General features: G+C 38.1%; 1 protein-coding gene across 2 annotated transcripts in view; it reads right to left on the reverse strand.

Moving 5' to 3' along the window:
* Window positions 1–27,484, reverse strand: part of LOC120542222 (cartilage acidic protein 1-like) — a 201,989-nt gene that overhangs the window by 135,613 nt on the left and 38,892 nt on the right. For both annotated transcript variants that reach the window (XM_039774526.1, XM_039774533.1), the window contains exons 5-6: window positions 3,942–4,098; window positions 1,100–1,234 (exon numbers count right to left, since the gene is read on the reverse strand). In XM_039774526.1, coding sequence (XP_039630460.1) covers window positions 1,100–1,234; window positions 3,942–4,098 — 292 coding nt within the window. The remainder of the gene's footprint in view (window positions 1–1,099; window positions 1,235–3,941; window positions 4,099–27,484) is intronic.

The following is a 27,484-nucleotide window of genomic DNA, read 5'->3' on the forward strand; positions in this document are numbered from 1 at the left end:
TGTATTTATATAACTTTAAATGTGATTCCATTCCACATACATTGTGGGTGAAGCCCCAAGGGGTGGGGCCACCCTGATATCACTGATGGTGGCCTCATCCTCAGCCTTTATCTAGAGGCCTAAACGAGAGAAACAGCCATTGGATCATTGTTAGGTGTTTGTTGGAGAATTTGTAAGTGCTGTTTTCGTTTGATACTTGCCTGGTTCTGCATGTTTGCTTCTGTTTTTAGATTTTGCTTGTACTTTTTCTAATAGGACCTTTTTACTTTGGATTGCCTTTACTGGCAAATCCTTTTTGCCTCTTTTGAGCATTTTGTTTTCTATTTTTTTACAATGTATATTTTTCTACATAAAGATTTTTTGTAGGACTTGTCTCTACTGGTCTGATCTACTGGAGTTTTTATGGTTTCCATCCCTAGAAATGCATTTTTATATACTCTAGGACTTTTATAGTCTTTTTGAACTTTCAAAGCTAGCTGCCCATTTTGGGGCGTGTATAACTGGAAGCCATCAGGTAGTTGTTAGCGCCAGGCTGGTCTGAAGAGTCTCTTCTTGACTGGCCAGTGGAGGTTCCAGGTTTCTAGTCTGCTTTGTGGTTATTCTGGAGGTCTTAAACCTCATTTTGTTATGCTATCAGTGGTCAGAAGAGTGTTATATAATAAAATCAATTTTTGGAATGCTTGCAGAGTATGGACACAACTTTGTTGGTTCTGATTGGTAGATCTGGGTAGGATTGGTGATGCCCCTGGGTCTTTTAGTGTTCATGCCCCTCTGCTAATTTTAGAAATTAACATTTAAATTGTGACTACTTAATTAAATGTTACAAATATTCACTGTTCTGATTCATTGTTCAAGTTTTGCCATCCAAAAAAAAAATAATTAAGATTTTACACAATGAAGAGGTATGTCACAGTGGCCAATTCAGGAAAGCAAGAAGGCTGAAGTCTAACTTGGCAGCATTTAAGGCAAAACAAACCCTGTGCAGATAGTGCATTATGTAAATATAAAGCAATGATCAATGCTTAGGAGCAAACATTTTAAAAACATTTAAATGATTTATAAGCTTTAATATATTGTATATGAGCCAATGTCCACTCACCAGCTTGTGCTGCAATGTCAGTGAATGTTCCATCTCCATTGTTCTTAAATAGGAAGTTGGGTCCGTATTCATTATCACAGAATATATCTGGAAGTGTCTGACTAATGATGGGTCCAACTGCCACACCTCGGCCTCCTATACAACAATAGGACAAGAATAAACAGTTAAAATTGATGTATGCCTTCATTTGTAAACGGAGGTTTGTTTCTTTAAAATGGCTAAATTAGCCAGTCGTGTCAACACCATACCTGCTAAAGCAACCATGGGTTTTAAAATAAAACAGACTTGGATAGGAGCTTTTCTTTCTTTCTTTTTTTCTTTGCTTCAGTGTTTTAGGTAACATTTCTAAACATTTAACCTTTGATACCATTACAGAAGATATTTATCCCACAACAAAGCTTTCATGGAAAAGTGTAAAGCTAAATGGAAGAATGTCTTTGTCTTTAAAACTTAAATATTTAATACTTATTCCATTTTAATTAAATAAACATTCTCATGTTAGCATCTTTGCTTCAGATCAGATGCTGTTAATTTTTAATTTGAATCAATCAAGAGAAAGATAACACATTCCCTTAGGCCCTAAGCTTTTAAAACCAGTACTCTTGCCCTTCATTTGCTTTAAAGAGCACCTTTTGTTGAACTTCTTTGCAGTGATTTTTATTTTAGTAATTTAAGCACACACACAGGGTGAGTCAGAATTATGTTAACACTGATGGTACTGCTATGTATATACTTATGTACAATTTTTGCAGACAATTTATGTGCCACATATGGTACATGTGTATGAACATGATGCTGAACAGGTTGAGACATTCCTGTAAATAATCTTGCACATATGAAGTATGTTTTGGGAATAAATTGTTTGTGCCATTCAAATGTTAGCATAATTTTGACTCGCCCTGTATTTACTTCACATTTACTGTAGCATACTACTGGTGTTTTATTTCTATTTACCCGGGTAGTTGCATGTTATTGCTAAGGATTAACATTATTAGGTCTCCACAAAAATCAAACACCTCTTTATTTAAGTGGGCACAGTGGCACATGGAGATCAAAGATATTAGTTGAATAATTAATTTAAAGGCTTGTCACAAATGTGACCAAGTCAGTTGCTGCAGTGTTACTGTAATACTTTCAACCTGAAGTATAAGGTGTCTGTCTGTTCTCTCTATGTACAGTCATTGGGTCCCTGTGACTAAGTCCCATTTATTGGTATATAAAAACTATACTCTGCAGTCTGATAACCTGGCAGGCAGAAGGGTGGTCATCAACAAAGAAAGACAGGGAGAGACTGAGACACAGAGGAAAGGCAACTCCCCTCTTCTAAGTTCCAAGTCAACACTAATGCCAAACACAAGTCAGAGAAGTATTTTGTGTGTTAATTTATCCTTCCTGTTTACCATTCAATAAAGTGATCCTGCAGTTCAGACAACTACTTTTCTGGTCCTTTTTTTCTTGTTTACAGGCTGTCAATAAGAAACCAAGAGGATGTGCAGACATTTTTTAAATAAAGCAAGGTCATTATTGAAACTGGAACCAAGCAGTAGATGAAGACATGGCCTTTAACATGAAAAATGTTAAAAATGTGACCAAGAACACTTAACTCAATATAAAGTGGGAACAGAAGAGTCTAGAATATAATACATAATTTAAATACTGAGAAAGCCAACAAATACTAAAGTAGAAGGTTAAAAATTTCAATTACCAGGTACCAACATAATGCAGAAGGAGATGAATAAGAGATGGATAAGAGATACAACACACCTGAGGATGAAGAGCACCTAAAACTGTGAAACAGAACCAGATTCAGGAATCGGGAATATACTTCCAGGAAACGTACCACCAAAGCCTTGAGAGCAGCTATTTGTGTACGTGAAAGTGTTTAAGTAGAGTCTTTTTTGGGATGGCATCTAAGTTGCTTAGACTGAAGGACTGTTGAACTCATGGTCTTACAGTATGTAATGTAATCTTAATATGCATGTTTTCATACATATATTGTATCTGGACTTCTTCATCCACGGAATAAAGCAAACCTAGCACATGTAATCAATTGCCTTAACACCACTATATGAATTATTTAATATTTAGGTAGCTGCTCCCATATCCATCTGTAGAAAGTAAGTGTCACTGGCCCTCAGCTGGACCCCAAGGCACCTCTCTTAGCCATAGTAAAAAAAAAGCAGTACACATATTGTACTCCACTGCTGAGATATGGCAGAACCTATAGAACTTACTGATTAATTGGCCATTCGGGCCATTGAACAAGTCAGAGCTGATATATAGCTTTATCGTCCTTGCGTTTCCCTGTGACTTTCAACTGTAAACAGCTGACTGGGCCAAAATCTGTACTCGGCGCTCTGTGGTTCCACTTCCCCTATTAGAGGCAGCTGTCTTGAATAAAGACTTTCCATTAATCAACTGACTATGGAATCGAAAGCATGGAGCATGATGTAAATCTCACTTGCCGTTACTCACCAGCCTGAGGACAAGTAACATAAGCAGTTAGATGGAAAGAGATCACATATTCTTAAAATAGTAAATAAGAATGGGGTAAAGACTGGCCACACCAGACACTCTCAAATTTAAAAATGTGTTTGCTAAAGAAAACTAACTGATGTTAATATTTTCAATTACAAAAATCTGTATTCCCAAGAGTGTAATACAGTAATGTTTTGCTAAGTGGACTTGTAATGGAGCATGAAGGTTTTCACCCCTAGTTTTCAAGATAAGGTTAATGTCAATCAAATTCTACTATTTATATCAAAGTGTTGGAAAAATTAGTACTTTGTGGTGCACATCTTATCACTTTTTAAAAAGTTTGAAGTTTAAAGTAAAGCCTTACCAGTGAACTTGTTGACTCCAGCTTCTTCAGCCATATTATGCAAGGCAATGACCCCATTTAATGGGTCACTTGCAGCTTCATCCATCTCGATTAAAGAATGTGGACCCACATTTCCATTTGCATAGTTTGCAATATAAATGGAATAGCGACCAATACCCTACAAAGGCAAGACCAAAGAACAGGAACAATTAATTAATATCAGTAAATATCTGCTGATTATAATATTAAGCAGAGCAACCGATGATTCTTGATGCAGATGTAAAAAGGAGGTGATCCTCAATCTGTAGCAAACAGGTATTCTATACCGAAAACAGGTAGCTGGAGAAAAAGGACCATTTGTTTCACCAGTGATAACTTTGCAATTTTTATAGAATTCTGATGAAGCTAATCAAGGCCTTCCTTCTAGCAGAAATTATACTTTTGTAGTTAAAGAGCAAAAAACCCTTAATAACTACTGGCACAACAGAAGAAAGTTCAATTTATATTGATATGGTGCTATTTATAGTGGAAAGGCTCAAAATGCATGTAGAGATTTATAATGTAACATGGCATTAGTGGTAAACCTCCAAATTTCTGAGTGATTGTACTGTTCTTGTTTCATGAAGGTACCAAGACTGCGAATGCCAAGGCACAGATATCAAAAGAAACCACAAACCAAACGCAGTCTACTGTAGGAAGGTCCTAAAAGAGATTATGGGACCATCTCTTCTGGTTATGCCAATGTGAAAGGCAGACAGCAGTTTGTTTGAAATTTAAGAAGCAGGAACTCTGCATGATAGACAACTTCATGTATCCATGTAATCAAGTAAAGACTGCCAAGTGAGACAAAGAGCTAGAATGATGGCAGATTCATTTATTTTGTTAATTAATAAGCAAACCATAATGGCTCAAAAACATTAAAACAAGAAGAGATGAGGGAGAGGGCGGCACGGTGGCGCAGTGGTAGCGCTGCTGCCTCGCAGTTAGGAGACCCGGGTTCACTTCCCGGGTCCTCCCTGCGTGTAGTTTGCATGTTCTCCCTGTGTCTGCATGGGTTTCCTCCGGGCGCTCCAGTTTCCTCCCACAGTCCAAAGACATGCAAGTTAGGTGGATTGGCGATTCTAAATTGGGCTTGGTGTGTGGGTGTGTTTGGGTGTGTCCTGTGGTGGGTTGGCACCCTGCCCAGGATTGGTTCCTGCCTTGTGCCCTGTGTTGGCTGGGATTGGCTCCAGCAGATCCCCGTGACCCTGTGTTCAGATTCAGCAGGTTGGAAAATGGATGGGTGGAGATGAGGGAGAATAGGATAAATGATTTGGGAGAGGATATGCTGAGAGGAAAAAGAAGTGAAAAACTCTACCTGACTTTGTTTCAAGATATCATAACACCTTTAGATTGAAGGCTAAAGTCCAAAGCAAGCTGATCTAGATCAACTAACCCTGAGATTCCTCCTATGGTAAAACCTCTATTGATAACTATGCAATTTTAGCACATTTGCTACTTCAGTTTTGTCATAGTTGGGTACAACTGTAGAGCAGAGTGCTTGTGTATATTTACACCTATACTGCAGTAAACAGTAAAGCATAAAACCTTATAACATTTAAATGCCTAAACACACATATCAAGAGTAAACAAACAGACAACAAAAAGTAAGATTCTTTCTGATGGTAATTGATCCCAGGGAAGCAGGTTATTGAAAAGTCATTCCCATTTATAAATTAACCCTGTCTTTAGGAAGGTTACTTAATTTATAGTCACATTTGGTTTGTTGTTTTAACAGATGCTTCACAATTATGGATTCTCATCAATTAAAATGTAAAATGAGCTTTATTTGAACAAAAGACATACAGTAGCTCAAGCCTAAATTGGCAAACTCAGCAGCAAACTCCATGGTGCATTTCAGAATTGAAATGCAGATCGAACACTGCCTTTCACCAGTGAGCAATTTCCACTTTTTTTTTCTATTTAAAGTGAATGGCTAATTTTCAGCCAGCAAGGTCAATCGTAAAAGATAGAAATATATCTGTTTATGTATATTATGTAAGATTTTTTTATATTTCAAGTAAAGATAATATTCGACTTAGTTTATAAATTTAGGGTGGAGTGGTGGCTCTGAGGCTAGGGATCTGTGCTGGCAATCAGAAGGTTGCCAGCTTGAATTCTGTAAATGCCAGAAGTGACTCTACTCCATTGGGCCCTTGAGCAAGGTCCTTAACCTGCAATTTCTTCGTCCTGGATATGACATTAATCTGCATCCAGGCTGGCAATCAGGTCCTCCAATTTACAAGGAAAACTTGGGGGCTGGTGGCAGGATTGGCACTCCAGCCACTGTAAAAAAACTTCACACTGTTCCAGTTTTGGGCTGAGGTGTCACCCGCTGCACTCTGGTCCAATCCAGGTGGTTTATCATATGGTGGGTGTGGCAATGCACTGTCAGCAGATGTTCCCAACCTCTCTTTATAAATTTGAAGGTCTCTAAAAGCAGAGATCTTTGTCATTCAGTGTTGATGTGATTCACTGGTACATTGAGTATTCTTTAACTGAAGTCATCTCCTTACCTGCTGTTTGTAGTGTTTTTGCTGTTATACCCTTGAGAAGTGATGAGTCTTGCTTGTTTTCTAAATGTTAAGTGTACATACAGGAAATATACTACATCTAGTGACTCCCAGGTGCATCAGTGCAGGGATTATCAAAAAAATGTCATATTGATTTTGGCATATATGTTGTCTAGACAATGAACTAAATGGGTTGCTTAATTTAAAAACCTTCAGCTGCTAGGCTAGATATAATGTAACTCTCCTGGTACCATTTTAGAATGTTCTTATTCTTGAAGTATGGTCAATTACCCAGTTAATAAACTTATCTTAAACTTATCCATCTTAGTGCACCGTTGGAATGAGGAAATGCATCCAATTGGCAATACTTTTTAAATTCACATACCCTAGGACCTCATGTGTACCATGAAATGAGAAACCACAGAATTACAGGGTCAACAAAAGCCTGAATTGTTGACTTCCAGCCTGGAAAGATCTGTGGACTCTTACAAATTTTTTACTGTATCCAGGTCTTTAGCTGTATCACTTGTATAAATGTGTACAAAGCTTTGTACAATGCAACAAAATAAAAATAAATTGAATGATATTGAAATTTATTATATTTACTCCAGAGTGACATGGTCGAATAGTGTTTAGTACTGTTGCCTCTCAGTTCCACAGAAGTTGGCTTAAATCATAATATGGTCCCTTTTTGTGTGTGAAGTTTGCACTTACTGTATGTTGGGTTTCTTTGGGTGTTCCAGTTTCTACTTCTTTCCCAAATATTTTCAGGTTACATTTATTTGTGAAGTTGGCTTGGTATAATGAATGTGGGGGTGTGTGTGAGAACACCGTTCCATCAAAGCTTGGCTCATGCTTTTTACATGATGCTGCTAGGCATCTGGCTCTAATCATCTCTAAACTTCAATTATGAAAGATGTAAAGTAGATGGAGAGATGATCATATTTATTCCAGGATGGTTAGATGGTGAAATGCTGTATCACATTTCCCCTATTCAACTGGTTCTCCAGACTGAGTGTTTATGGCTGTGCAAGTGTACCTCTTGATGTACTAGTGTTCCATCCAGAGAAGATTAATGATTTACACTCATGATTGCCAGCATAGGCTCCAACAAGCCCATGACTCTGTAATGGAGCTCTTTTGATCAAAAAGAAGCAGCACAGCTGGCTGAATCATACTCCTTTTTAAAAATGTATTTTTTTGCAACAGCACTATGTTTATTTTACTCACCTACTTGTTGCTTGGTCTCATTTCTCCTGTTGACTGAAAAATGTCTGGGTACAACCCTGGACTAAATAATAGAGGTCTGAAAATGGGTAGATTATTGTATTCATAACAGTTACTTATGAATGCTTTGAAATCATGTCAGATTTTTGTCCAGTACCTCCTGACTCACTGGTATGAGAAAACCCCTAGTATGATATACCATTTGACTTGTCTTGATGTCTACTTATGCAAGGCATCAAGCTTTTTGGGGTTCCCTCCTATTTATGTCTCTCTAGACCTGAAAAATCCTCATTTTTTTGTCATTTTTGACCATATTTGGTGCAGGAAATTGCACCCTTATGATAAAGAGTAATCCAATAGGATCTGAAGTTGTGGGTTTTACCCCTAATGGAACATGAGCAGTCAAAGTTTCTCCTTTTCAAAGAACCTCAGAAAGAATGTGGATCATTAAGGCATGTGGAGTGTCGTTTTATAATATTTGTAGGTTTCTGATCACGAGTACGACAACATTTTTAATATCTGATTCTTCACCAGTGTTTCTAACCCTCCAAGCCCCACTTCCAGACAGGTAAAAATGACAAATGGCAAACATATGCATGTGGGGATACTATTTAAATGTCAGTGATTACGCATATGATGCTTTTGTTGATTTTTGATCCTTTACTAGGGATCTAGTCCTCTAAAGACCTGTATCAGAGGGTGAAAAATGACAAATTTCTATTCATTAAAATATTCTATAATATCTATTACATAATTAAAATTGATGCACACATTTTTATATTTTAAATATATGACACAACTATCTTTGTTTATTATGTATTTACCAGTAATGGCGCACTATACAATAACGTGCAGTGAATACACGTGACTTGAGTATTCCTAGTTTTCATACTCTTTTTCTGTACGTTAGCATTCGTTTGCTCAGAGGTTGATGCTCTTGCTGCTTTCTGAGCAGCTCTTCTTTTCTCCAGCCAAGCAGCCCGCTTCCTCTTTTCTTTCGTTGGCATCTTTTCGCATTAAAACTGATTAAGTGAGTTTTTGTGTTGCCATTACTTAGTAGATTTTCCTTAATTTTTCACTTAAACTGGCATTTAAGCCTTCAATCTGCTTAAAGAATCATTTAAGATATGAAGAGGTAGGGGAAGTGATGGCAAAGTTGGTAGTGATGAGAATGGCACATACACATGTGCCGCACTGCCATAAAAATAAAAAGAGGAATAACCTTGGAGGTCAATCATCACCCCAAAAGCAGATGGTAGAAGTCACGTAGTATATGATCCTAGACAGACAAACAGACAGCCATGGTAGCGTATTATATAAGAAGATAACTCAAGAAGTACATCATTACATTTCTTATAAACACCCTGAATTAGGGTGGCTAACACTAATTTAGACTGTGTGTAAGCTATTTCCACTAAATATAGACTATTAGAAGAGCATGTCACGCACACAGTCCGAACATGTTCACTTCTATATATTTGTCAAGTGAGCACAGTTTAATATTTTATTTGAATTCCCAAAATCAGTGGCCAAAGGCCACAGCTAATCATTTTTCTAAAACTGCTCGGCACTAACCTTACAATGAATTAAACTGCAATGGCTTTTTAAGTCAAGATGCTTTTGGGAAAAAGCTGCAGGAATGTTACATATGATGTAAGAGTTAACAAAATCACTTTAGTGATCACAAAATGCACATTGGCTTTGTACCAACTGTACCAAAGCACACACAATCACAGAAACGTTACTTTTTCCTGGTGCAATAGTTATGGTGTCGACTACATTTAAAAAAGCATTAGAGAAACTATATTGGTTCCATTAGTTGGTGACAAAGATGTGAAATGAGGGCAGAGTAATGAGATTTAAAAGTAAGTTTGATTAGCTAATGGTGAATTACATATTGAAAACAGAATGATGGTATATTATTAGTTGTCTTTTAAATTTGAACACCCAATTTTGGATCTAGAATGTTGTGAACAATGTGATAGTTAAGTGAATGAAACAGAAAGTGGGTAGCAAGTACTGTAAGAGCCATTTGCTAGTTATTTAAGCTATATTAAATGTTTGCCGGGCGGCACGGTGGCGCAGTGGTAGCGCTGCTGCCTCGCAGTTAGGAGACCCGGGTTCGCTTCCCGGGTCCTCCCTGCGTGGAGTTTGCATGTTCTCCCTGTGTCTGCGTGGGTTGCACTCCGGTTTCCTCCCACAATCCAAAGACATGCAGGTTAGGTGAATTGGCGATTCTAAATTGGCCCTAGTGTGTGCTTGGTGTGTGGGTGTGTTTGTGTGTGTCCTGCGGTGGGTTGGCACCCTACCCAGGATTGGTTCCTGCCTTGTGCCCTGTGTTGGCTGGGATTGGCTCCAGCAGACCCCCGTGACCCTGTATTCGGATTCAGCGGATTAGAAAATGGATGGATGGATAAATGGTTGCCTGAATATTAGTGTATAGTCTATGGGAGGTTCTTATAAACCCCACAAGTTGAATTGAATTGGTATATTCTAACTACTTCTTGGCCCTCTGACTATAGAATAGTCTCAGTTAGTGACCTGCCTTGCTGTGTGTAAGTCATGGAGGGCACACAGTTTTAAACCATGACCTTATGTGCTCAATGGTATGAAAGTTAATATGCTCAATTGAATGGGCAGTGTACGTTTAGAGTGTACTCAACACGAAGTAAAGCATCTTTTAGTGCAGAAACAACTGAGGTTTGACAAGAAAAGCTAAGTTTATAAAAGAAACATTTTTCACATTTTTTTTGCCATTTATTCTACATGTGCAACAGTCTTTTTTTTTTTCTTTATTCTTGTGTGGACTATTTACTTTGAATTTTCACTAAATCTTTTAAAATGAACTTTTGGACTGAGAGAGTTTTTTTGGCACACATTTTACCCATGCTTGACCCTACAAGCTACAAGTACCCACTACCAGGCTACATTATTTATTATACAGTATATACAGTATTAATGTATGTTCACAGTTACTATTATGAATTCATGCTTTTTTCATTCTACACCCTTAGTTTATTCTTACAGTATTCTGTGCTCTTCATAAGATATTATTTCGAAGCACTGATGCAGATTTATAAATACTGTATAATACATCCATCCATCCATCCATTGTCTAACCCACTGAATCCGAACAGGGTCACGGGGGTCTGCTGGAGCCAATCCCAGCCAACACAGGGCACAAGGCAGGAACCAATCCTGGGCAGGGTGCCAACCCACCGCAGGACACACACAAACACACCCACACACCAAGCACACACTAGGGCCAATTTAGAATCGCCAATCCACCTAACCCGCATGTCTTTGGATTGTGGGAGGAAACCGAGCGCCCGGAGGAAACCCACGCAGACACGGGAGAACATGCAAACTCCACGCAGGGAGGACCCGGGAAGCGAACCCGGGTCTCCTAACTGCGAGGCAGCAGCGCTACCACTGCGCCACCGTGCCGCCCCTGTATAATACAGCAACATAAAATTACATAACCATTCAAAATGTCTAAACATAGAAACTCACATCAAGGTAAGTTGTTTGTACACCTTTCCTATATTTAGAATAAATTTGTGAAACTTGGTTGTTGAAGTAACATGTGACCACTGAAAAAAACATATCAACAGAAGAAAGGTTATGCATGTCATATTGCAACTTCAGCAAAAAAGACTACTGTAAGTAAAGAAAACATCAAAATAAAACCATTTATGCACCTGAGTGCTAAGCCTAATTTTTCTAGTAAAGGGATGCTCGAGCCTATCCCAGCAGCAATAGGTGCAAGACAGGAACCACTTCTGGATGGGACAGCAGTTCATTATAAGACATGCTGACATATACAGACTCTATATACCTGTCCTCATAATGGTCAGTCTTACTGCTTTCCTTTGGAGTGTGAGGAAAAAAAAAAATTCCTTGGAGGAAACTAGATAGAGCATACATTACCTGGTCACTGAACAGAACAGGGGTTAAAACTCAGTGAAGCAATAATGCTACCTGCTGCATTGCAATTTTGAACAGTTTTGTAAATCATGCTGATGAAATCATATGTTGTGAGCACAAGACAATAAGGGAATAAGTAGCATCCATGAGGCAATAATTCATGAGAACAAGACAACAAAATTGGCACTCATCCTTGTGGGACTACATCATTATCACATTATCATGGCCATTCTTTTCCTGTTAGTGTCATTATTGGAGGGTCACAAGTAATAAAATGCATTACCACATTCAGTAGATAATTTTTACTACTAAGTTATGACAATTTTTTTCTAAGATTTTTCATGTACGGAAGACAAAAGTTTCAAGGTTAGGTATTTATATTCACGAATCAAGGCACCAGAGATTTGCCATGTGCTACATTTACAGTAGATTAGTACATTTAACTATCTTCTGTACATGAAAAAACAATGACCCTTTAAATCTAAAAACCTATAAATGAGCAATTGTTTCATATGCACAAATGTATTGCTCATTTTAAGAATTTACTCTCTTGTGAATATGACATTATGTTATGCAGCATACAATTGAACTGTATTTATGGTATCTACTGAATGTCAAAGCATACAGGAAAACTAGGGTTTCTAAAAAAACTGAAAGCAAATGGATTATTTTCTTCTATATTTCTAAAGTAGTTCTGTCCGTTCTCATTATGTAACTAAGCAAACAACATGATTTTTACCTCATGTGAATACAGAACAATTAGTATTAAGCCTGCAATAGAGGTGCTCCTCAGTTTAACATCAACAGCATCATGCGTCCCATCATGTGATTCCAGCTATGTCACCAAGTATAACTTCATGCTGCAGTGGTTTCAATTCAATATTAAAGATTTTTTTTATTGTAAAGGCTAACTGCAGATGAAAGTATAGTTATTTTTACTGTAAAGGACCCCATTCACTTCTAAATATTTTTCAAATACCTACATATACTGTATAGTAATGGACAGCATGCATGGGCTGGTATTCTGCCTGAGATGGATCAGGGATTCCTACCCAGCCAGGGGGCCAATACAGTAGAAGGACCAGGGTAGACAACAACATATAAGTATTTTCTCTCCCAATATGCTAGACGGAGACACCACTGGGTTAGGATTCCTATACAGACACCTGCATGGCATGCTGGGACTTGTAGTCCCATGAGGCAGCCCTGTTAGGTTTCATGAGGGCCACCAGGGGGAGCTGCTGGGATACAATCCATACTATCAGGCACTTTTGTTTAACCCAGAACTGCTTCCAGCAGCAAACTGCTATGCCCTCTATCATTGTCACTATATATATATATATATATATATATATATATATATATATATATATATATATATATATACTAATAAATGGCAAAGCCCTCACTGACTCACTCACTGACTGACTGACTGACTCATCACTAATTCTCCAACTTCCCGTGTAGGTAGAAGGCTGAAATTTGGTAGGGTTATTCCTTACAGCTTCCTTACAAAAGTTGGGCAGGTTTCATTTCGAAATTCTACGCGTAATGGTCATAACTGGAAGCTGTTTTTCTCCATTTACTGTAATGGAGATGAGCTTGAAACCCGTGGGGGCGGAGTTTCGTGTGACATCATCACGCCTCCCACGTAATCATGCAGTACATAGAAAACCAGGAAGAGCTCAAAAAAGCGCTTAAGAAAACATGCATTATATAATTGAGAAGGCAGCGAAACAATAAGAAGCGAGCGAGTGACATATACAACCATATTCATGAGTTCTGCTACTGAAAAAAGCACGATGTAAACCTAAACTTTAAATTAAGTTCATAGACAGGCTGTCGCTGGCGTTTGTAATTTAGTGCCTACCCATATAAGGCCGTCCGTCAGCGGCAATCCAATAGCAAACTGCCACGGGTAAATATTCACGGGTGAAGGACTGTCCTTATGCAGAGGAAAATGAGATGGTCAGGGTGGTGTTTGGTACAAACTCAGCGAAACTGCGAGAGAAAGTTTTAAGTGCCAGGACTAAGGTAACATTAAATACAGCCATGGACATAGCACGAGATGGCACCAGCACAGCTGGGAACCTTCGATGCATGTACACCGAGCGGCTCACGTGAACTGACGCAGTGCACAGACAAAAAGCAACAGTTCCAAAGAGCGCTGAACAAAAAACGAATTACACAATTGAAAAGGCAGCAAAAAATATGAAGCGTCTGATACATACAAGCATATTCATAAATCCAGCTACTGTGGAAACAAAGCACACGGTGGAAAAGTCAATGTCCCGCTAAAGGAAGACAGTGTAAAAAAAACCGTGCATGCAGTGTGTCGGTCTCAGATAAAGAAGAAGACGAGCTGTTTATTGATGCAGTAAGAAACGAATCGATGAATGAAACCTGTCATCTTTACAACGATTGACAAACACGGAATGTAACTTGAACACAACACATCCTACAAATACGAACCTGATTGAAAGAAATAATGATAATCAAATCCTTGATGACAGCAACACTCAGTAAAACTCACAAAACAATTACTGTATATTGACAGTCATGTTACGTTATTTTTAAAATGTTCCCTTTTCTTTTCATAGCTTTTTAACACACTACGCTCCGCTGATATGCGGGTATATATATATGTATATATATACCCGATCTACATACTCGAATAATGGATACTTTATTCGCCATCAATGATTGTTTTGGTAAAGCCATACTCAGTGTATTCATTAGATGAACGGTAAAAAAGTAAGAGCGAGGGGAGGATGACTTATTGAGGCATGCAAGCAAAACCACAATAGCACGCGGGCTCGATGTACGAAAAATATATCTTTTCAAGTTCTATTTACTCCATATGTGTCAAAGTCAAGGTCCGAGGCAACATCCGCCCAGCGTGTAATTATATCCGCCCGAGATCATTTTATATACTGTATTATTGTTATTAATGGCCCGGGGATATGAAGCACTGGTAACACAATAAACTACAGATCCCATAATGCAGCGCTTCAGCTGCCTTGCCGAACACTTACCGCCCCCCGCCTCTAAAGTCGTTTCCTTACTTTGCGAAGGAAGCAGCTTTCTCAGAGCTTCTGCAATGTTTTATAAACAAACGATATATAAGAAAGTCCTTTTTCCTTGCTTCGCCAACAAAGCAGCCTTTTTATTTAATCCACGGGTTCTCCGCTGTTTCATTGTTCATTTATTACGATTTTTATAGTTATTGTGTAGGTTTTATTTAATCCACGGGTTCTCTTCTGTGTTCACTGCGTGTCTTCTTTCGCTTACAGCTTCGCCAAGGAAGCAGCTTTCTCACAGCTTCTGCACTGTTTTAAAACGAACGACATATAAGAAAGTCCTTTTTCCTTGCTTCACCAACGAAGCAACCTTTTTATTTAATTCACGGGTTCTCTTCTATTTTATTGTTCATTTGTTACGATTGTTACAGTTATTGTGTAGGTTTTATTTAATCCACGGGTTCTCTTCTGTGTTCACTGCGGTGTCTTCTTTCGTTTACGACCTTCGCCAAAGAAGCAGAAACTTACAACCACCGAAACTTTGTAACGGCACAAGACTTCAGGTCACATCTCTACAAAACAACCTAATTGAAGCAACTATATTTACTGGCAGTGCCTCAGGTGACACAGTTTTTATTCCTCGCATCCCCGTTATACCATCTAATCTCCCATTTCAATTCAAAAGCGTTCAATTTCCAGTAAGGCTCTGCTTCGCAATGACAATTAATAAGTCTCAGGGACAAACACTACAAAAGGTTGGCATTGATTTGAGGCGGGATTGCTTTTCACATGGCCAACTGTATGTTGCATGCTCAAGAGTGAGCTCAGCACACAGCTTAGTCATATTACAACCAGAGGGCCGAACTGACAACGTGGTATACAGAGAGATCCTTAACAATTAATTTTTTACATATTTTCGTTCAGTCTAAAAATGTTTACTTTTTTATTAAGAAAAATATTCAGACAGTATTTCACCGCTGCGAAGCGCGGGTATTTTGCTAGTATATATATATATATAGTGGAGGATGGCTGGCCGTTTATCCCGGCCAATACCCCCAAGCCGCCAGGTGGAGCCCTCCTTGCAGCATGGAGGTCCCCAGAAGACCAGCAGGGCATCATGGACAATGGAGTTTTTACGCACAGCCCTGCTGGATGCCATGGGGGCCACAAGAGGGAGCTGCAGGGAGCACCGAAGTGCCCTATGACCCGGAAGTTAGTCATAGGAAGAGCGACGGGCTTCCGGGTTGAAGAAAAGAACTTTTACCTGACCCAGAAGTGATTGAGAATCACATGGACTGGGGATTGGGAACACTTCCGGGTCAGGAGATATAAAAGGACTGTGGGAGCTCCCAGACGGAGAGCTGAGCTGGGTTGAAGGGTGGCAACGCATCTGGGAGCTGGAGGATTGGTTTATTGTGTATTATTAGTGATTTGTATGAGTATTGTGGAGGAGAGGGTGCTTTGTGCACTGTGGAGATTAAATAAAGTCAACATTTGGACTTTTATCTGGTGTCTGGAGTCGTGGACATGGGTTCAAGGGAGCTAGAGCGCCCTCTATCTACCACAATATATATATATATATATATAAAAAATCCTGGGATGAGACGTGACTTTTTCAGAGAGATATTTTCAATTCCCACGAGACAAGACTTTGTGTCAAGAGATTTAAGCACGTCCGGGGCCAGAAATAAAAGACAAAGAGTAGATGACAAAGCAGAATGTTGTAAAGAGGTTAAAAATGTGGGCGTGATACACATGCAGAGCAGGTTAGAGATAATGAAAGTGCCAAAATTCGAAAGTCTCAAAAAAATGATAGTAAAGATCGCATTAGCACAAACAAACGGAAATGATTACTTGGTGAAATAACGTAACAGCGAAAACAATCAAATATATTATTCGGATTTAAACTTTAGGTTGGAGACTTGGAGATCGTCTAATTTGTGTTGCCATCAGAGAAAAGTAGTGTTTTTTCCCAATGAAGAGGCGTATCCACAAGAATTAGAAGATTTGTTGTTTGATGAAATTTACTTTTTTTTTATTTGTTGCAGAACCCAGTAACAGCCTTTCATCTGTCTTTTTACTTAATCCTCTCTTTCTATTAAAGAGTCAAAAGGAGCTGAAGCATATCCTGGCATCAACTCTGGATGGGACGCCACTCCATAACAAGCCACATTCAATCAAAGTTGCAGCCAGTGAGCCGGATTCTAACATGCAAAGGAAAATTAAGGGAGATACATAAAGAACGCACGTAAGCCAGGAACACAAACACTTTTCACCAATATCATGTTCATTCAATAGTATGAAGAAACACAATTTTACCAGTATGACTAATCTTTTAACACATGAAGAATACAAGTTATTATTTTTGCGGAGGGCTGATGTGATAATAAACCAGTTAACCTGCTACTGTACATAAGCTGTCTACCATTCAGTCTTTAAAAGCCTTGAAAGGCTTATGGGACCAGTCACCATTACTGCTAATGGCACCTAAGACCTATTTAATCCATTTTTAGGTTAACTGTTGGCCTATCCCAGCAGCATATGGGCACAAGGCAGAACAAACCTGAATGCAACCACCAATCCATTCCACTTTGACTCATGTGGGGCTAATGTTGAATCATCAACCTAAATAGCGAGTTTTTAAGATATGGGATAAAAGGTAGAGAAAAACTCCACATGTCTGAGAAGCAATTGTGTATGATATTTGATATAATTTGTTTTAATTAATGAACTTACAGTAGATATATATGTCTTATTTAGACTGAAATATTTTAGCATTAGGATAGAACTTAGTAATTTCAATTTCTCTATCATTCATTCTTCCCAAGTTTACTCCCAGTTAGGCCACCTGACAGCTTGATGCACTTCATTGACACGGCGGTCCATGGTCCTATCTCATGTGTCCAGGGACTGAACCCTGTGCTTAGCCTTTGTCCTTATAGAGCCATTACTTTCTCTCACGACAGCATGGGATTTCATCTGGGCACTCCAGTTTTCTTCCTTAAGTCATGCATGTTATGTTAATTGGCAAAGCCATGAAGGAGTGGGCCTTGTGTAAAACTGGCATCCTGTGCTCCTGCCTGGTGTGTATTGCTGTCAGGATATGCTCTGGCGCCCTGCAGCCCTGAACTGGATTAGGTGAATCTGTGAATGTTACATTATGTCTGGTATAGACTGGCATCACAGCTGAGCAATCAATGCTGCCACTAAAGGCTTCAAAGAACAATATAATACAAAAGGATTATTTAAAAAATTAATAGATGTTTTATTCTTTTATTATGGGCATTACTACAGCTGTTTTTATGTACAATAAAAGTCAGAAAAGGAAAGAAACCTTCTACTGAGCCAACAAGGCCAACTAAACTTTTTGCTTTACACCCTGTAAACATCCTGGATTCTGAGTTAGTTTTTCTTTGCCATTGTTACAACAGGTATAATAAGCATGCCTCTTTCCTAATTATCACTCCCAAACGGCAGTGTTAATGAGCAAGTGCAATCGGAAAACTGAAAATGGGTAAATAGACTGGGCAGCAAAAAGCCAAAAATAGATGTCTGACTGTGACTGTGAGAATTTTCTCACAAAGAAATTGAGAAAAGAACTGGTGAAACAGTGGGGGGCACCATTTGTTTCTCAATGTTTTCCCTGGATACTTTTTCATGAAAGCTTATTGCATTTTTTTCTTTTTACCATTATCACTGTTATCATCATGGCTAATTATAAAGTATCAGACACCTATGACAGTTACCATTAAATCTCTAATGACTTTGAAGTTATATTTGGTCCTCACTCATTTATTGGCACCAACCAAAAACCATGGTTCAACAAAGAGATACATGACAAGAAGAGTGGAGAATGGCCTTTATCTCTGGTGATAAAGAACTGTGCAAAGTATCAAAGTATGCACTAGAAAAGATTATTAGGCAAGCTGAAGGGGCATATAAAGCCAAGCTCAAGAAGCAGTACAACAATGCTGATTCAAAGCGCTTGTGGCAACATTTTCAAGCTTTAATATATTAAAAAGGCTCTAGAACAGATACTCTGACTGCTAATGCCTAACTCTCCAACAATTTTAACATATTCGATGCTCGCTTTGAAAGCAAAAACATGGAAAAACCTACTAGGTGTCCAGTTCAGCAAAGTGAATTCAAGGCTCAAGTAACTGAGCAAAAGATTTGTAAAGCATTCTGGAGGGTTAATCCTCACAAAACTAAAGGATCAGACAGATTACAACCCCGGGTACTAAATATCTGTGCCTCAGAACTGTTTGGAGGTTTTACTAAAATCTTCAACTCATCCCTAAAACAGACAACCATCCCACAGGATTTCAAAATGGCCACCATTTTAACTGTGCCCAAAAGGCCTAGAGTTACATGTCTGAAAGATTACCACCCAGTTATCCTCATGTCAATAGTCATGAAATGTCTAGAAAAGCTTGTGCTAAGATATACTAACAGTGTTATTCCTGCCTTTCTGGACCTTCTGCAGTTTGCTTACCAGTTAAGCAGATCTGTGAGTGATGCTCTATCACAGACCCTCCACAATGTCCTTGTCACCTGGTTAGCCAGAATGCATCTGTTAGGATGCTGATTATTGACTACAGTTCATCTTTTAATACTATTATATTTTCCAAACTGATTGTAAAACTCAGAGAACTGTGCCAGCTCAATTCCTTCTGAACGTAGATATTGGATTTTCTAACATGCAGAATTCAGGTAGTTAGACTTGGCAAAAATCATCATTACCACTGATGGAGAACACTGGAGCTCCACAAGGCTGCTGTCTGAGCCCAATTCTGTACTTATTTTTTACTTCTGACTCTACAGTCAGATTTGACATTAATCATATAATTAAATTTGCAGACAACACCACAGTCATATGTCTCATTACAAACAACAATGAAAGTGCATAGAGTCAGGAGATTAACAATCTGGCTAACTGGTGTCACATCAGTAACCTCATTTTAACATAAACAAAACTAAAGAAATGATTGAGGATTTTAGCAGGGGACAAATGAACTACTCTCCAATTTACATTAACGGAGCAGAGGTGGAGGAGAGTGTTTATACTGCTAGATTTCTCAGTCTCCAAATCACAGAGAAACTAAACTGATCACAAAAAAACTTCACTTCCTCAGATGTTTGGGAGATTGTGGAATGTAGAAACAAATACTGATGATTCTGCTGCAGCACTATGGAGAGGGTATTGACAGAAGAGATCACAGTATTGTATGGTGTAGCCAGAATTGAAAAATAACCATTTGATTACCGTGATTTGTGCAGCTGATGTAGGGACAGTTCTTTAAGGCAGGGGTCTTGGTTGATTAAATTAGGCCTGGCCCATCACTTTCAGGCAGAGGCCATGAGGGATTTGAGCAGGTGCACTCTGCGCAGATAGGAAAAAAGATGATGCTATTTGAGAAGAGTTCAGTTGGTAGTTACCCATACCTGGCAATGTTCATAAAAAGCTCACTCAATATGCAGAATGTTTGAGTATTTATAATGGTGAGGGAGCTTCAAGAAGCCAGAAGCTGTCTGCAGGAAGAATGCCTCCTGCACTTCACTGAACCGGGTGTACAATCATCAGTTTTCCCCACTGAAGAACTGGAACGTTGATTTGTACTGCTGCAATGGCTTCTCTCCGGCCTGGATATGTATGAATAAATGATTATGCTACATTGTATATTGGAAGTGAAATCTGCATTTTACAGCAAATTAAATATATATGTATATACAGTATACATGTTTTTGTACCATATTTCTCTCATCTGATTATTTACACCATGGTTTCTGAATATATATACAGGTTCAAGTATGTCCTGCATTTCTATAAATAACAATCCCAGGGAGCATGTGCCCCCTGCTGGAGACATATGGGAGTATCATAGCCGAGAAAAAGATCACTACAAGCTGTGGTGTAGCAGGCACAACATATCACTAGCTCTGCTCTTCCATCAATAAAGTCCATACACACCAAACATGGAAGAAATAAGACTGATGCAATTCTTTGTCACCCTTCTCATCCCAAGCACAGGCTGTTTTCCAAACTGAGGTCAGGTCATAGGTATGTAGTATCAAAGCTAGTACCTCTCAGTTCAAGACCAGTTTTTAGCCCTATGCAGTCCATCTTTTCTATAATGTGCGTCATAGAATAAGTAAGTGGATAATAACATACATTAGACATCCAACAATATGCTATCTAGTAATGCAAATGTTCTGTTCTGTATTTGTACTGTCTTGCACTTGTTTTGTTACCATTATATATGAAAGACCTGTACTCTGTTCCATGTACCTCACTGGACAGATTGAGTCTCTCTTTCTAGCTCTGTATCACATTAGATGATTAATAATACACTCAGAATGTATTTAGGCAACATTTTTTGTGTATAAAAATGGGCTTATCTTTTGGGTGTATATCTTAAAACATTTAACTTAGATTAGGTCAAGTCAAGGCTATGCTTTTTAGTTGTCACACCATAATTGAGCAAGTTGCCATTTATCTCAGGCAATCATTTAACAGCAAAAATTCAATTCTAAAAATGTGCAGCTACAATAATCATACAATACAAATGGAAAATGTCATGATAGACCATTGAGAATGGTTGCTTTTCATCAAGTCTATAATCATGAATAAAAATAAAAATCATGTATTAACTTGATTACTTGAATACTTAATAGGAATAATGAATGAGTACAGTTTGTTGTTTCAGGACCTTCTTTTCACCTAAAACTACTGTTACTTCATTTGTAAAATGTTCACATTTTATAGGTTCCTCTTAGGCTGAACTACAGATGGAGGTCTGAGTAACTGTTATCCTAACTCACATTCACATTTCCAAAGAATACATGTAGTCACCCGCAGTGTTGTTTTTGATTCATATTCATAGACTTCTCATCACAGGTGTGATTCAGTTCAGAACCTACCGGTTTCTGCATATTTCTACTGCTTCACATTTTTGATCTCTTCCATAAAGTATATTGTGTGTTCTACTTGGACTGTGTGCTTATTGTGCTTCTGATCCATTGAGTCACCTAATATTAGCACTCACTTCCAAGCCACAAAGCTTTTTAAATGGTTTTCACACGATCCATATCACTGGTTAACTGACATTCAGAATTCAGATCCACCTCTTTACACAACACTGTGGGACAACTTAAACTTGTAGCCAACTCAACTCTTACCTGCTGGTCAATTTAGACTTCCAAAACTTGATGCTATTTATGTATCATTTAGAGAAGAATGCAAATACTGTTACATTGTAAATATCTTGATTTTTTGAGAATCTGTTTCAAGAAAAGATATCCACACCCACTTTTTGAAACCTACTTAATCCAGTTCAGGGTTGTTGGGAACCAACACCAACCAGAAGAATCTAGAATATCTTAGTCACGCTCCCATATTAACTTACATTGGGATAATTCAGGGTGTGCAGATATTTTAACCTGCATGTGGTTGAGATGTGAGAGGAAAACCAAAATATCTAGTGAAATAAAAAATAACAATGAAGTCAGGAGAAAACTACAAACTTCATATAGAAACTGATAAGTCCAAAATCTACATCCAGAATTCTGAAGATGTAAGGTAGAAGTGCTAACTACTTTGACAACCAGAAATGAATTATACTAAAAAAAATAGCAATTAAATTCTGACACTTAATTTGGTTTTGTAAATACTCATGCCACATGTACTATGAAAATTTATGAGCAGTTAGATAAAAATGTATTACCAATTATGATAGCATATTATAATATACCATTTACTGTTATAATATGTAATTATTACCGATTTAGATGTCAGTTTAATGGGCCAATTACAGTCTACACCAAAGCGAATGTGAAGATCTTGCTATCTATATTTTTCAATAATGATTCATTTTTTACATTAAATTAGAGTTATGTTGCTGTTCCAGGCCATTGCTAAATCTATACATTTACCTTTTTTACTTACAATTGTGATTCCTTTAAAAGTAACTAACTTACCACTGTCATCAGCATAAATTCTTATTCAACAGCATTATAAGAATTGAAAATATTGGCCAAAGTTGGGGTCTTTTTCTACCACCTATAAAACATTCCTAACGTCCATCCCTAATGCTGAATGTTCTTATATGGATTCTGTCATTTCGTCATTACCTCTAGATTGTTTATTTTATTTCTAATAATTTTCCAGTTAGCTAATATATATTGACTGACATGACATGTTCAAATTCATATTTTCCCATTTGCTAAAGCAAATGGAGTCAAAAATATGTTCACCCCAGCAGATCATGGGGCAAGCTGTAGAAAGAAGTAGTTCTGAGTACATCAATTTGCAGCCATGTAACTTTGAATACTACAGTATGTATGAGTAAGTTGTTCTTACGTTATCTCTTTATATGTCTTCTTGCTTTTATAGTTTGGTATCAGTATGAATAGCCTTATTGTTAAGGAATAATTACTCAATCTTAAATGTATGATCAATTTATCGATTACGAATTAATTCTAACCTATTAGATTACACATAAGAAATGATGTATACTTGAATTCTGAATGCTCAGCACAAAGAATTGACATAGAAACTTGATCTCTTTAAAAAAGTAAAGGCAACCTGCTTAGGGCTAGCACATTAGAGTCTATTTCCTCTTCTATCTCCTTCATTGACACACTCTGTCACTGCCTTTCTCTATACTTTCTGATGGTCACTTAGTTCCATCATTCCACAAAACTCCCTGTGCAGCTGTCTGAAAAAGTTTATTTAGCTTGGTGACCTCAGCATTTTGGAGCTCTCTCTGTCTGATGTGTCTGGGAAACTCCTTCATTGTTGACATTCATATCCCATCAAATTACCCATCAAGATTTTCTGACTTGCAGTTTAATAGGCTATAACTATTCACTTGTTAGTTATCCTCTTCTGTATACATTTCTCTTGTACCATTAGACTTTACTCCAACATACTAAGAGTTCATCTTTTATTCTTGCATGATTTCATTCTCTGTATGCATACATCAAATAATCCTATGTGATACTTTGTTACACTAAATTCTAGATTTGTATGCTGTGCACTGAAAAAAGGCACTCCATAAAATAATGATTAGATGCCAAGCTTAAGGCTAAGGGCTTAACCGAGGGCAGTAAACAAGGGCAGGGATTGACAAAGTGCACTAACCTGTCTTCTTCCTCTTCTGCAGATCACCTGACCAGAAACCTGCCTAAATCTCTTCCAGTTCCTGCACTTCCTTCCTAGCCACACCTCTTACCAACCTCACTTCTGGTTTTGAACCCCATGGATCCGCCTCTTCTGTCCCTGCAATTATAAAAGCCTAACACCTTCCCTTCCTAGTTTGTCCCTGATTGGACGCTTCACCAGACTATTCTCTGGAGCTATTGATTTTATTGTCTGTTGTGTACAATATATAGGGTGGATCCCCAACTCTTTTTTAGGCCTTGTTCTTGTGTTTTACAATATACTGTATATATATATATATATATATATATAGTGGAACTTGACCCGGACACAGACAGACAGACACGTTGTAATCACTCCACACACGTTTCTTATACATACTATTATTTACAGTTCAAGTGCTCTCAAACCCCAAGTCCCCAAAGTCCTGGCCAACACCACACAATGCCTTCTCTTCTTCAGGCCGCCTCTTTTCCTCTCCCCAGACCTCGTCCTTCTCTCTCCCAACTTCAGTTCCTGCACGAAGGGAGGCGGCCCCTTTTATAAGCACCCGGATGTGCTCCAGGTGTGCTCCGGCAATCTCCCACTGACAAGCCCCAGTGTGGCAGAAGTGCTGGCTGCATCCCCGGAAGCACTCTAGATGTCCCTGCTCCTCTTCCCTCCAGAACTTCCGGGTGTGGCAGAGTGCTGCGGTCCAGGGCTCCCAAGGCATCCGGGCACCCCCTGGCGGTGACCACGGGCCCCTACAGGATTGAACTTCAAAGCCCTGTACTCGTGGTCCTCATAGCAACCAGGGAGGTTGCTCCCACATGGTCTGAGGAAGGCGTAAGCCCTCTTCCGGTCCTCCTGGGTGTCCCAGCCAGGTCGCCCCCCCAGCGACATATACTGTATATATATGTCGCGGGTGTGTATATATATATATATATATATATATATATATATATATATATATATATATACAGGTTGAGTCAAAATTATGTTAACATTTGAATGGTGGAAACAATTTATTCACAGAGCATACTTCATATGTGCAAGATGATTTACAGGAATGTCTCAACCTGTTCACCATCATGTTCAACACATGTACCATATGTGGCACATAAATTGTTCACAAAAATTGTATATACGTTTAAACATAGCAGTACCATTAGTGTTAACAGAATTTTGACTCACCCTGTATATATAGTAAAAGTGAACAACTATCATGGTTGAGCCAACCCAGGTTTGAAGATATATATATAAATAAATATGTCTTAAAGTAGATAAACATCGTTTTGAAATCCTACAAGCTTCACCTGTGTTTAATAGCAAGGGGATAAAAGACCTGATCATAAATACAAAGGCATAGGGAAGCTCTCATACTTGATAAACGCTTTAATTTAATATTATGTAAATTAGAAGTGTACATCGCACAACAGCTGTGTAATTAAATGTCTGCATCTAGGAGAGGAAAAATTGTTCAGCTGTTTGCACTTCTCCAGTACTGTATGGTTGATAATACCGTCTGTGTATAATGTTATGTACAGTGAATATTGAGCATTATTTCATCCTGTCTTCAAATATAATTTGCCTTGTAAAACATTTTGTGATAGCGTTCATCATAAATGACTATCTTACAAACAAGAGCTAAGAAAATGGACAAACTTTGGATGTAAGCTAGCAGAGCTATTTTCTATTCATTATGCACTTTCAGTATCCCTCACTCAGTCCCATTGTGTATTTAGCCAACAAGGAAGGGATGTGGGCTTGGATAGTCTGTTGTCCAAACAATTAAATGCATTATGTTAAACAATCCATCTTTAGATCCATCTAAAAATTAAATTGCTTAAATGATGCATTAGAGGTATGCAAGTGAATGTAACCAGTCTTGGTGCTATTAGACACATGTGATGGTTTAGCCAGATTCACTCCCCTGGATTGCAGTTGTTTTTTTGCGTATTTAATATTTTTGGGTCTATTTACTAAGATTTCTTTGTTTTTGTTCTTCACCTTTCTTTCTTCAAATATTTAATTTTAAAATGTAGAGTTCCTATGTAAAACAAATGTTATTCTATGTCGCTTGTATTTTGTGGATGGTACCCCAAGCTTCAGAGCTCCCCTGATGTCCCCACTCATGAGCCTCCCTCTGGCTATTTAGGTAAGTATTGAGATAGCTCAGATGTGGGGCACTATAGTTGTGAAGGAGTGTGTTTGTGGACCTAATCCAGGTTTTCAAAATTCTCTCAAATCACTGACCACGTATCAGAATTCTTTCAACGTATTTATACCCTGAGCGGCCCAGTACCAGGCCAAGAGATTTTTTTAAAGTTTTTCGCTATATCATACAGGTGAACTATGCCACACATTGACACAAACAATACCTCTTTTGCAAGCAGTGGGTGCCAACTTCACACTCCTAGTGATCAAATTGTTACAATATTTACAGTTTACTTTTAAACTGGTATGAAATCATACATGTGGTGTTTTGTAAATCATAGTAAAAACCCGTGTTATATATCAATCAAAAAGTCACGACTAACAGATTTCAATTAACCCTTTTACTGACCAAGCAAATGTGAGCTATAGGCTAAAACCCAGAAACAGTGGTACGCCGCTCTTCCGATTTTTCATGTGCTCTCACGTATTACTTCTCAAAACAACAGCAAACATCTACACATCAAACACATCAGTACTTACAGTAGATTCTCTTGGTCAAAATAATTCTAAGCACATTATTGTACAATGTATCGATCATGAAATATTTTCCAAATAAGAGGAGTTGCGAGGCCACCTTTGGCAAGTACCACCTCACATTTCCAGGTCATTGACTCTGACTGAATAGGATACACACTCTCAAACTTTATACCATTGGATGGCAGCGACTGTGATGTCTCCAAGGATATGTCGATGACTATACATGAACATAATGAGATGCAACTGAGAATGTGTGGGATGAAAATAATACACTTTTTGAAGCAGGGGCAAACCTTGTAAATAGTGTCATGTAAATGTGTAGGTGGGGTGGGGGTATTTGGGTGTAAGAGAGTATTAGGGGACGGGGATCAGAGTTTTTATATGATTCATTGTTTTAAGTGCAATACAACTGTTCCCATCCTACATTCCTGTTTGGAGAGGTTTTGGATAGGGGAACAGGACCCATGGGGCCAAATGCTGTCACTATTTATTTCTTTTTGTTATCAACATAAAACTTTAGACATATATTTTTATATACGTGAGGTATATATATATATATATATATATATATATATATATATATATATATATATATATATATATATATATATATATATATATATATATATATTTTATTTTTATTTTTTTTTGACTAGTTTAACAGCTGTTTTTAAGTAAAGGAATGTTTAAATGTGACACAAACAGAGATTCTATCACATTTGGGAAGTTATCAGTCAGATTTTAATGAAAAATTGACTGTTTTACCTTTATTTTGGGGTACATCCCCTCTCAGGTAGAGAATGCTGAAGGGGGACGTAAGGTTGTTTAACTGTGAATGACGTACTCAAAGACACCAGTGGAAATGAAGGAGAAGTGCATTTAATACTGAAGCCTGAAAGCATTTCTTTACAGAATGAGTTGTGAGAATCTGGTACAAATAACCGAGACATGTAGTTGAAGTGGAAACCTTGAAATGCCCGAAAGAGCAAAAGGACTTCCCAATTG

The sequence above is a fragment of the Polypterus senegalus genome, chromosome 1 (genome assembly GCF_016835505.1).
Source record: "Polypterus senegalus isolate Bchr_013 chromosome 1, ASM1683550v1, whole genome shotgun sequence".
NCBI lineage: Eukaryota > Metazoa > Chordata > Cladistia > Polypteriformes > Polypteridae > Polypterus > Polypterus senegalus.